This window comes from Coregonus lavaretus (assembly GCF_964263955.1).
Source record: "Coregonus lavaretus genome assembly, contig: HAP1_SCAFFOLD_909, whole genome shotgun sequence".
Taxonomy (NCBI): domain Eukaryota; kingdom Metazoa; phylum Chordata; class Actinopteri; order Salmoniformes; family Salmonidae; genus Coregonus; species Coregonus lavaretus.
The window spans coordinates 67,501-79,926 of record NW_028159427.1 but is presented as its reverse complement, the minus strand read 5'-3'; the positions used below and the strand labels follow the sequence as shown (position 1 = coordinate 79,926).

Sequence of the window (12,426 nt, the reverse complement as noted above, 5' to 3'; positions counted from 1 at the left end):
TGAGAACTGTGGACACAGGGAATTATTGGCTAAGGGCGTTGGCTACTGACACATATCCATCGAGATATGGCTAGGATCAGAGGAGCGCCAACATTTTAATTGAGTATTGTTCCTTTGACACATATTCAGAGAGATATGGCTAGGATCAAGGAAGATACTGAAGTCTCTGGACCACAAATGGTGGAACTGTGAGATACAGGGATTAATTGATCAAAGTGTAACGTTGTGGCACATATCCACTGAGATATGGCTAGGATCATAATGGCCACTTAAATTTTAGATAGTGTTATGCTACTGACACGTATCAGAAGGCTAGATACGGTTAGGGTCAGGGGGACACTGGGTGTTGTTGTATGCATGAGTGCGCGAATGATCACAGACGAAATAAAATAGTGAATAGGGGTTATTAAAAATAATAAACCTGTATATTAAGACGTCTGTGGCTGTCCAAACAGTATAATTTGGGAATAAATGTTGGATTTGTGGTTACTCAAACGATATAACCCGTCAGTGACAATCGAAAACATGAAATGAAAAGTGATGAATGATTGTGACTGAACTAAAACGTTTGAACTGATATATTTGAAATATAACATTTGATGTTTGACATAGCATAATACTGGTTTTAAATAAGTAAATTGAAGTGATATGGTGTGGCGCTTGATTTGATATAACAACCATTGGTTAATTAATTGAAACACGGGTTTATTCGTTCAATTTACCATTTGATGTGTGGCGTTTAATTTGACGGATCAACCATTGGTTAAATAATTGAAACACTTTGGTTTATTTGTTTTGATTTATAATTTGATGTGTGGCACTGTAAGAATATTGCTTTCAAATAATTAATGCTGAAATAAACGTGCACCAACTTTAACTAATTAGGTGGGAATTATTTGAATAAATAGACTGAAGTACTTTGAATAACGGCAGAATATTGGAAACGCGCTAAAACAAGAAACAGCTCCTCACAGCTCCTCAAAAAGCCTGTTCCCCCTGAACGGGAAAGAAGTAGAGTTGCGAGGGGAGGGGCTGGAGAGAGCGAAAGTGTGGCTTTTGGAGCCATGAAAGACTGGAAGTTGGCTGGGAACGCATGTGGGTATCTGACGAGAGAATGTTCTAAACTTGCTCGCAGACGTGCGTCATGGGTGAGAAAGTAGAGAATGTTTACATTTGCATTTTTGGTAATTTGGCAGACGCTCTTGTCTAGAGCGATTTATGGGAGCAATTGGGGTTGAGTGCCTTGCTCGAGGGCACATCGGCAGATTTTTCGCCTGGTCGGCTCGGGGATTGGAACCGGTGACCTCTCGGTTGTTGGCGCGGCGCTATTGGTCACTAAACTGCCTGCCGCCCCATATGAGTTTAAGATTGTGGCGTTGTTGGATCATGTGATATTGGAATAAACTGACCATAAGTAATGTTGTTTTAGACGTAATGTATAATATAGTACAAAGCAAATAGAGGGTTAAATTGAACTAATTATCATGGTAGAGCTAACGAAGTACAGTGAGGGAACTTCATTTTGTGTCAGAGGGTAAAATGAGAAATCAGTAATATGCTATTGGTGGAAATCTATTTATCATTTCAAGGCATGGAGTAACAATCTGCATTTATGAGTGTAAATTCCACTGCTGATGTGTTGATTGAATGGGTACGATGGAGTAGTTGGTTTGGTAATGTTGAATGGACTATTTGTAGCGTGTTTTGGGGTTAAATAGAAAAAACTCACTTATTCAATAGGGAATGGGTGGAGAAAGAGAGAGTTTTTACGTGTATTAAAAGTTGCATAAGATAGCTTTAGTAATATTCTAAATAGGTCTATGAAAATATGTTACAGGTACGAATGACATTATTACCTAAGAAGGAAGTTTGTAGGGAAGTTTCCCGCGCCTCCCCCATAATGTAGGAAGGAGCAGGAGAGGGGGAGGAGGTGTAAGAGACAGGACATAGTTCAGATGGTAGGAATGTCATTAAGCGTATGCTGATAAACGATAGCAAGTATTTGTTTTATTAATTAGGGCCTAATCAGAGAGAACAGTTAAAGAAATTGAATAGCGAACTGAAATGGGTTAGCGGGAAAATACAAAATAGTTGGACAATTTTAGAACGATAATTTATTTTGGTTAGGATGAAAGTATGCATTGGCTGTTGTGCTGGGGAAATAGCGCCAGCCTGTGGTGGGTTCTGGATTGGTGAAACAGTGGGGACAGGAACAATAGAAGGAGAGACAGATTTTCCTAGGGGGTTGAACAAATAATTGATAATGGATCATTTGAGCTGAGATCACATGTAGCAGAGTTAGGGTAATCAATTAAATAATCATTGTATACTCGAGGAATTTTGAGTGGTTTAATGGATTAGTTATGAGGAATTAGATTGATACAAACAATTATTGATGGGTTAAGACTGGGGATATCTGTATCATGTTTTGTGTGTACTACCATCTTTAGATTATAACCAGGAGAAAGAGATTAGCTCATCTCAGTTAGGCAGTATTTAGGTCATAAGAGGGAGCTACCAAATTAAGTTGAGCCTAACTATCTCTGATTGTTATTTTTCAATTGGGTTTTTCAAATAAATAAAAAACACACCCAGCATGATGTTTATAAAGGGTTGTTATGTTGAATTTAGGGGATTTTCAACAGATCATGGGTGGTGTTTACTATGCTTTAGGATGGAACGGTTTGTTGGGGGATATTTGAACCTAAATTAATGGAATAAGCTGCAGTAATCAGAGGAATGGTTATCACTAGGTAAATGGATAAAACAGGGGAAAAATATTACTGACTGGCAGAATACACCAAATGGGGATCAGTATGGCCACTCCACTGGGAGATATAGAAGAAAGTTAAATTGGAGAGCAAAAACCCTGCCCGGGGTCCACTTGGAGATAAGTTTTAACGGATGACAGAAATAGATTTTCTTAACTCAGGAACAGGAGGCTGAGTTAGCAGCAATTCCGTTCAAATTATGGTCACAAGGACAGCAGATGTAGGACTAATTAAGGGGGTAGCTCCAGTACAAGTGATTCCTCGATCCGATAATAGACCATAACAAAAGCAATATCCTATGAAACCAGAAGCAATAAAAGGGATAACACCTACATTTCAGCATTTACTTAAGGGAGGGGTGATAATTCCTGGAGATGAGGTACAATGCAACTCTCCAGTATTTCCTGTTAAAAAGGCGGCACCTAGCGCCGACTGGAGGATGGTCATGGACTTGCAGGGGGTTAATAGAAATATAATTCCCAGAGTTCCATGTGTACCAGATCCACATACATTGCTGAACCAATTGAAACCAGAGAACTCCTATTTTACAGTGATAGATTTAGCTAATGCTTTCTTTAGTATCCCAGTTCATCCGGATAGTCAGGGGTGGTTTGGCTTTACTTTTCAGGGACGGAAATGGACTTACGCTAGGATGCCTCAAGGCTACTCGGAAAGTCTTACAATCTTTGTCCAGGCTATAACTAAGAATTTGGGAAAGTTTGAACCTAGGGAAGGAAGCCAAATGTTAGTTTATGTAGATGATATTCTATTGGCTAATCCCACTCAGGAGGGATGTAAGAGGGATACAATCCAATTGTTAACATTCCTGGCAGAACAGGGACACAAAGTGAGCAAAAAGAAACTTCAACTTTGGCAGAGCGAGGTCATTTACCTAGGACACACTATAACTAAGGAGGGGCGAATGTTAAACTCATCCAGGAAAACTGCTATACTTGAAGCGCCAAAACCGTTAAACAAAAAACAAATGATGAGCTTTTGGTAATGATAAAGTGCTGTAAAGCTTGGGTACTCCATTATGTACTGCATACGGGTATATTAAGTGATCTTATCTATGGGAAGGCAATGGCAGCCCATGGTAAAGTAATTTGGAACTCTAAGGAGGCATACATACATCAGGGATGTTACCCAAATGGTAGAGAGTAAAGAGGGATATGACATTGGTCGTGATTTAAAGATGATGAGGTTTTTTGGTGGGCTATTAGATATAACTGGGTTAATCATGAACATAGAGATTTTTAATCTTTGTTGCTAGACAGAAGACTTAGGTGACCTAAAAATAGACTTGTCATGTCCAACAATCAGTCTTCAGGTCAAGCCCGGGAGTGCCTGGGTAGAACAGAGTTTGAACTAAACATAAGTGTTTTTATAAGATAAGAGATTGAAGATTGGATTACTAATTGATTCTGAACTGGATGAAAGTCGAATTTAGCTGCCATAAAAGACAAAGGAAGTGGGAGGAGCAATAAAGAAGCAAAAGACAATCTCAAAAATGAAAGGCATGGCAATTGGATGATAAATTACATAAGGAATGGTTTAGAAAGGTGGTAATATTGACACATGGGTAAATCATGTGTCAAAAAGGGGGAGTGATAGGATTAAATTATAATGATAGGATTAAATAAATAAAAATACTAAAAAAAAAAAATAATAGAAATTGAGAGCTCAACATGTATGTGTGAAGATAGTTTATTAACCACACCCGTATGTCAGAGGTTTTGTGCCCCACAGGTGAACTAAAGGAGACTGGGTGTGGATCCAGTCCCTAAAAGAAGAAAAACTGGAAGCAGGCCTGTTGGGAAGGGCCCTATCAAGTCCTATTAGATCCACCTGGGTGCATGTCACACACTGCAAAAAGGTAAACCCAGTTACACCTGATGAACAAACACAGAGTTAAGAGAAAGAACCAATCACCATTAGGGCTCGGGGGTTGGCTCCTTAACGAAGATTCCCTTACCCTGTCTGATCATCCCTGTGTGAGTTCGGTAGAAGGTGAAGCAATGGGTTGGCGTCTGACATGTTCTCAGGGCGAGGGTGGGGATTCACAGGTCTCCTGACGGTACTGTCTGATTGTGGGGGCCATATTCCTAACACACTCAAACCATCCTGATCAGCCAAAAGTAGTAGTTAACATTACACAAGTTGATAAAATAATACCTGAGCACAGTCTACGAAGGCATAGGAGACAGCTAGACGTAGGGAAAGGGGAAGTACTAGGGACTTTAGGGGAGGACATCACCATATGTATGTCACCATGTACATCCTGGGATTATGTAGTTGCTCATACCGAGAGCGGGGGGGGATATGTAAATCTCCATACACAGTTTAGGGACAGGTGTAGTATTGTGAAAGTAGGGAATTACCAGAAATGGCAGTGCGACCCATAGAAGGGTAGGTACTGTCTGAAAGTCTGAAGTACGCAAAAACAGGTTTATCCTCCATGCAAGCCACCTGGGAATGTGGTGAAAGAGTCTTGTAGTAACTTGAACTATCTGTATCCCCCGATAACAAAGTCATTCCGACCTAGCTTGCCTACGTTTGAAGTCTCAGGGGATTCTAATTGTTTTTCTAGGACTAGTAAGATAGGATACAGAGTAGGGCATCTTAGCTCCTGCTCCTACACAGAGAATATCACAACTAAAAGAGACCATGACTAATCTCTCCTCTTTGTTGCAGCCAGAGGATTTTAGGAACCAAAACCAGGCCCGTGCTGACATCTGATGGATGTGTGGTGATAACTGATTGTGAATTCACCTACATATGTAAACAATCAAACGTGTCAGAGACTGGTGAGTTGTCACATAGAAAGTAGGACCTCCTCCCAGGATCCTTTGATGAAAGGATCCTTTGATGGGATAGGAGTACCTCGAGGGGTTCCAGAACAATTCAAAGCTAGGAATCAGATCGCAGCTGGGTTTGAATCAAGTCTTTTTTGGTGGTCAACAATTAATGAAAACGTAGATTGGATGAATTATATTTACTATAACCAGCAAAGATTTATAAACCACACTCGTGATGCATTAAAGGGATTAGCTGAGCAGACAGCGGCAACTAGCTTAATGACATGGCAGAATAGAATAGCTTTAGATATGCTTTTGGCTGAGCGGGGTGGAGTTTGTGTTCTGTGTGGATATATGTGCTGTATTTTCATCCTCAAACAATATAGCACCGGACGGGTCCGTGACAAAAGAGCTTCAGGGGAGTAACTACGCTGACGAACGAACTGGCTGAGAACTCTGGTATTGATAGCTCCATAAACGGTTGGTTTGATAGCATATTTGGTAAATGGAAAACTATTGTTGTAACTATTCTGGGTGAAGTTATAGCTTCTATGGGTATACTTGTTCTTTGTGGATGTTGTCTTATTTCCTGTGTCTGAGGTTTGGTGAGAAAGGAGATGGGGAAGGTGGTTTCCCAACAGATGGTGAGATACGGCCCAATCCTGGACTCCAACCTAGGAATGGAGGATATGACATACCAGGCTTGGTGGAGTGACACTAGAGGGTGTCTAAAGGGGGCCAAAATTTACTTCCCTGTTGGTGTTTTATGTTTTAATAATCTTATGTTTTGTGTTCTATTAATCCTGTGTTGTATGCTTTATTAATCAAGTTAACCATGTGAATGTTTGTTTTTCCTTATGTGATGGTTTGAAGTTCTTTGGTGACTGGTAACAATTTGCAAGTTGGGTGTAGATGAACTGAGGGTTTGAATTTTTTAGTATCATTATGGCCTATTAATAAAAGTGTGATTATTTTTGTTTGTATTGTATCATAATGAATGACACCCTATGTTGTCTTATTTTTTTAATCACACCCTAGGGGGTGTGAAAAGAGGGATTGTGAGAGATGTATTATTTTTATAATTGATGGGATGACTAACTTAGAAAGAATGCATTCTTGACTGGGCTAATGTAGGTTGTGACACCTGAAAAGCTGTGATTGATGTGAAGAGCTGTTTTAGGGGGTAAAGTGAGATAAGGATTGTGTCTCCAAATGCTAGACTATACTGGTTCTTTGTGATCTGTGAACCTTCCTTGGACGAAGGAATGATGTCTAAGGGAGCTGGCTCTTCTCAATATGACAGGTTGTTATGATATGGACATATGGCTGGCAACAGGGGTGCATCAACGGATTGGCTGAGTAAGTCTAAACCACGCTCAAGTCTTTACTCTAATTGGCCAGCAGAGAGGTGGGAAACTCTCTCTGTCAGAGTATTTGAGCAAGATCCTAGAACAATGGATTAGTTCTCTGGGGTGCCCTGCGAGGTATTTCAGAGAGCCCGTATATACGAAACATCATATTTACCATTGAAGGTTTTTGCATTAATTAAAATAACTAGTATATCTTAGAAGTCGTGTTGACCTCTTTTGTTCCTAATGCCAGATTTGAATTGACGCAACTTTGACAATAAATAAATATATGGACAAGCAATGTCAGAGCGGCATGGACTAAGATACAGTAGAATATAATAGAATACAGTATACAGTAATCCCTCGTTTATCGCGGGGGTTACGTTCCGAAAATGACCCGCGATAAGTGAAATCCGCGAAATAGAAAACTTTTTTTTTTTACAATTAGCAACTATTACATGTATACAAATACAGTGACTCACGTGTAGGCCGTTTCACTGCTCTTCAGACTGGGCCGCTGCATCCTGACTGCGCTCTGCAGTGTTCTCTTCTTCTGAAGACCGCGGTGCAGGTGTGTTTGTTCGGGAGAAGAACATAGTGATAGGCAGCTGTTGTCGCTCTTTTTTCTTCTTTGCAAAAAGATCCTTGTACACCGACATGCCACCATCGATTACGTTGGAGAACTGTAATGAACGGCTCATCAAAGGGTCCCATTCCTCAGCTACTCGCTTAAGTTCAGTGGCCATTCGCACCATGGTTGCTAAGCGACCAAGCGTTAGTCCTTCCTCCTCATTGACTGCTGCTGTCGTCCTTATGTTTTTTTCCTCCTTCTTTATGTAACGAACGGAAGATTCATTGATTCCGTAATGGCGAGCAACGGCTGCATAGCTTTTACCTTCCCTTAGCATGTCCAGAAGTTTAACTTTATCTGAGATAGGTAGCATCTTCCGCCGTTTGGGCCCATCCGCAGGTGCTTTTGTCGGTCCAGGCCGTTTCGTCGACATTATGGGTTTAGGAGATGTTCGAAATTACAAGATAATTTGGCCAACTTAATGTAAATTTGCCAAGCTGTTTTATGTACGTACACATAACTGCACGAGACGACAAAATGATAGCACAATTCGTAGCATGTTTTGATACAAGAAGCGGGAGTGAGTTTTTAGCGAATCAGAATGCAGAGCACAATGCACCAAAAAAAAAAATATGCATTATGAAAATCCGCGAAATAGCGAATCCGCGATAAGTGAACCGCGAAGTGGCGAGGGATCACTGTATATATATATATATATATATATATATATATACAGTGGGGAGAACAAGTATTTGATACACTGCCGATTTTGCAGGTTTTTCTACTTACAAAGCATGTAGAGGTCTGCAATTTTTATCAGAGGTACACTTCAACGGTGAGAGACGGAATCTAAAACAAAAATTCAGAAAAACACATGGTATGATTATTAAGTAATTAATTTGCATTTTATTGCATGACATAAGTATTTGATCACCTACCAACCAGTAAGAATTCCGGCTCTCACAGACCTGTTAGTTTTTCTTTAAGAAGCCCTCCTGTTCTCCACTCATTACCTGTATTAACTGCACCTGTTTGAACTCGTTACCTGTATAAAAGACATCTGTCCACACACTCAATCAAACAGACTCCAACCTCTCCACAATGGCCAAGACCAGAGAGCTGTGTAAGGACATCAGGGATACAATTGTAGACCTGCACAAGGCTGGGATGGGCTACAGGACAATAGGCAAGCAGCTTGGTGAGAAGGCAACAACTGTTGGCGCAATTATTAGAAAATGGAAGAAGTTCAAGATGACGGTCAATGACCTCGGTCTGGGGCTCCATGCAAGATCTCACCTCGTGGGGCATCAATGATCATGAGGAAGGTGAGGGATCAGCCCAGAACTACACGGCAGGACCTGGTCAATGACCTGAAGAGAGCTGGGACCACAGTCTCAAAGAAAACCATTAGTAACACACTACGCCGTCATGGATTAAAATCCTGCAGCGCACGCAAGGTCCCCCTGCTCAAGCCAGCGCATGTCCAGGCCCGTCTGAAGTTTGCCAATGACCATCTGGATGATCCAGAGGAGGAATGGGAGAAGGTCATGTGGTCTGATGAGACAAAAAGAGAGCTTTTTGGTCTAAACTCCACTCGCCATGTTTGGAGGAAAAAGAAGAATGAGTACAACCCCAAGAACACCATCCCAACCGTGAAGCATGGATGTGGAAACATCATTCTTTGGGGATGCTTTTCTGCAAAGGGGACAGGACGACTGCACCGTATTGAGGGGAGGATGGATGGGGCCATGTATCGCGAGATCTTGGCCAACAACCTCCTTCCCTCAGTAAGAGCATTGAAGATGGGTCGTGGCTGGGTCTTCCAGCATGACAACGACTCGAAACACACAGCCAGGGCAACTAAGGAGTGGCTCCGTAAGAAGCATCTCAAGGTCCTGGAGTGGCCTAGCCAGTCTCCAGACCTGAACTCAATAGAAAATCTTTGGAGGGAGCTGAAAGTCCGTATTTCCCAGCGACAGCCCCAAAACCTGAAGGATCTGGAGAAGGTCTTTATGGAGGAGTGGGCCAAAATCCCTGCTGCAGTGTGTGCAAACCTGGTCAAGACCTACAGGAAACGTATGATCTCTGTAATTGCAAACAAAGGTTTCTGTACCAAATATTAAGTTCTGCTTTTCTGATGTATCAAATACTTATGTCATGCAATAAAATGCAAATTAATTACTTAAAAATCATACAATGTGATTTTCTGGATTTTTGTTTTAGATTCCGTCTCTCACAGTTGAAGTGTTCCTATGATAAAAATGACAGACCTCTACATGCTTTCTAAGTAGGAAAACCTGCAAAATCGGCAGTGTATCAAATACTTGTTCTCCCCACTGTATATATATATATATATAGATATATATGAGATGAGTAATTCAGATATGTAAACATTATTAAGGTGACTAGAGTTCCATTTCTTAAAGTGGCCAGTGATTTCAATAGGCAGCAGCAGCCTCTAATGTGCTAGTGATGGCTATTTAACAGTCTGATGGCCTTGAGATAGAAGCTGTTGTTCAGTCTCTCGGTCCCAGCTTTGATGCACCTGTACTGACCTCGCCTTCTGGATGGTAGCGGGGTGAACAGGCAGTTGATCGGGTGGTGACACTGAACCCAATATAAATTAACTCTACTACTACAGTGCCTTCAGAAAGTATTCAAACCACTTGACTTCCGCATTTTGTTGTTACAGCCTGAATTTAAAATAGATTAAATGTAGATTTTGTGTCACTGGCCTACATCCAATACCCCATAATCTCAAAGTGGAATTTTGATTTTAGAATTATGATTATTATTATTTTATTTTTTTTACAAATTAATAAAAAATGAAAAGCTGAAATGTCTTGAGTCAATTAGTATTCAACCCCCTTTGTTATGGCAAACCTAAATAAGTTCAGGGGTAAACGTTTGCTTAACAAGTCACATAATAGGTTGCATGGACTCACTCTGTATGCAATAATAGTGTTTAACATGATTTTTGAATGACTACCTCATCTCTGTACCCCACACATACAATTATCTGTAAGGTCCCTCAGTCGAGCAGTGAATTTCAAGCACAGATTCAACCACAAAGACCAGGGAGGTTTTCCAATGCCTCACAAAGAAGAAGGGCACCTATTGGTAGATGGGTAAAAATAAAAAAGCAGACATTGACTATCCCTTTGAGCATGGTGAAGTTATTAATTACACTTTGGATGGTGTATCAATACACCCAGTCACTACAAAGTTATAGGCGTCCTTTCTAACTCAGTTGCCGGAGAGGAAGGAAATCGCTCAGGGATTTCACCATGAGGCCAATGGTGACTTTAAAACAGTTACAGAGTTTATTGGCTGTGATAGGAGAAACTTTGGATGGATCAACAACATTCTAGTAACTCCACAATACTAACCTAAATGACAGAGTGAAAAGAAGGAAGCCTGTACAGAATAGAAATATTCCAAAACATGCATCCTGTTTGCAACAAGGCACTAAAGTAATACTGCACTGCAAAAAGGTGGGAAATAAATGAACTTTATGTCCTGAAAACAAAGCGTAATGTTTGGGGAAAATCCAACACAACACATCACTGAGTACCACTCTTCATATTTTCAAGCATGGCTGTGGCTGCATCATGTTATGGCTATGCTTGTCATCGGCAAGGACTAGGGAGTTGTTCAGGATAAAGAGAAATGGTTTAGTCTGCTTTCCAACAGACACTGGGAGACAAATTAACCTTTCAGCAGGACAATAACCTAAAACACAAGGCCGAATATACACTGGAGTTGCTTACCAAGACAACATTGAATGTTCCTGAGTGGCCGAGTTAGTTTAGACTTAAATCGGCTTGAAAATCTATGTGAAGACTTGTAAATGGCTGTCTAGCAAAGATCAACAACCAGAATAATTTTTTTAAAGTAAAAACTAAAGCTGCTACAATATTGGGGCTCCTTGTGTAGTGTAGTGTGTGTGTGTGTAGTGTAGTGTGTGTAGGGTGTGTGAGTGTGTTGTGTTTGGTTGATGGGTGGTGATTAGTTGATGGGTGGCGATTAGTTGATGGGTGGTGCTTAGTTGATGGGTGGTGATTGGTTGATGGGTGGTGATTAGTTGATGGGTGGTGTTTAGTTGATGGGTGGTGATTGGTTGATGGGTGGTGATTGGTTGATGGGTGGTGTTTGGTTGATGGGTGGTGATTAGTTGATGGGTGGTGTTTGGTTGATGGGTGGTGTTTAGTTGATGGGTGGTGATTGGTTGATGGGTGGTGATTGGTTGATGGGTGGTGTTTGGTTGATGGGTGGTGTTTAGTTGATGGGTGGTGTTTAGTTGATGGGTGGTGATTGGTTGATGATTAGTTGCTTGGTGGTGCTTTGTTGATGGGTGGTTTTTAGTTGATGGGTGGTGATAGTTGATGGGTGGTGATTAGTTGCTTGGTAGTGCTTAGTTGATGGGTGGTGATTAGTTGATGGGTGGTGATAGTTGATGGGTGGTGATTAGTTGCTTGGTAGTGCTTAGTTGATGGGTGGTGATTAGTTGCTTGGTAGTGCTTAGTTGATGGGTGGTGATTAGTTGCTTGGTAGTGCTTAGTTGATGGGTGGTGATTAGTTGCTTGGTAGTGCTTAGTTGATGGGTGGTGATTAGTTGCTTGGTAGTGCTTAGTTGATGGGTGGTGATTAGTTGCTTGGTAGTGCTTAGTTGATGGGTGGTGATTAGTTGCTTGGTAGTGCTTAGTTGATGGGTGGTGTTTGGTTGATGGGTGGTGTTTAGTTGATGGGTTGGATGTGGTCCACTGGTAGCTGTAGCTGGATAGGGTTCCTCAGGCGTTTCAGATCACTCTCCACCTACACACACACACACACACACACACACACACAAACACACACAGACCCACACAGACCCACACACACACACACAGACCCCCCCCCCCCACACACACACACACACACACACACACACACACACA

The 12,426-nt window shown here is 41.2% G+C and overlaps 1 protein-coding gene across 1 annotated transcript in view; it reads right to left on the bottom strand.

Annotated features, from left to right (window-relative positions):
• Positions 1–10,652: 10,652 nt before the first annotated feature.
• LOC311122867 (calcium uniporter protein, mitochondrial-like) overlaps positions 10,653–12,426 on the bottom strand; it is a 27,337-nt gene continuing 25,563 nt past the window's right edge. Inside the window, exon 9 of the mRNA XM_084197181.1 lies at positions 10,653–12,304. Coding sequence (XP_084053307.1) covers positions 12,227–12,304 — 78 coding nt within the window. The 3' untranslated portion in view covers positions 10,653–12,226. The remainder of the gene's footprint in view (positions 12,305–12,426) is intronic.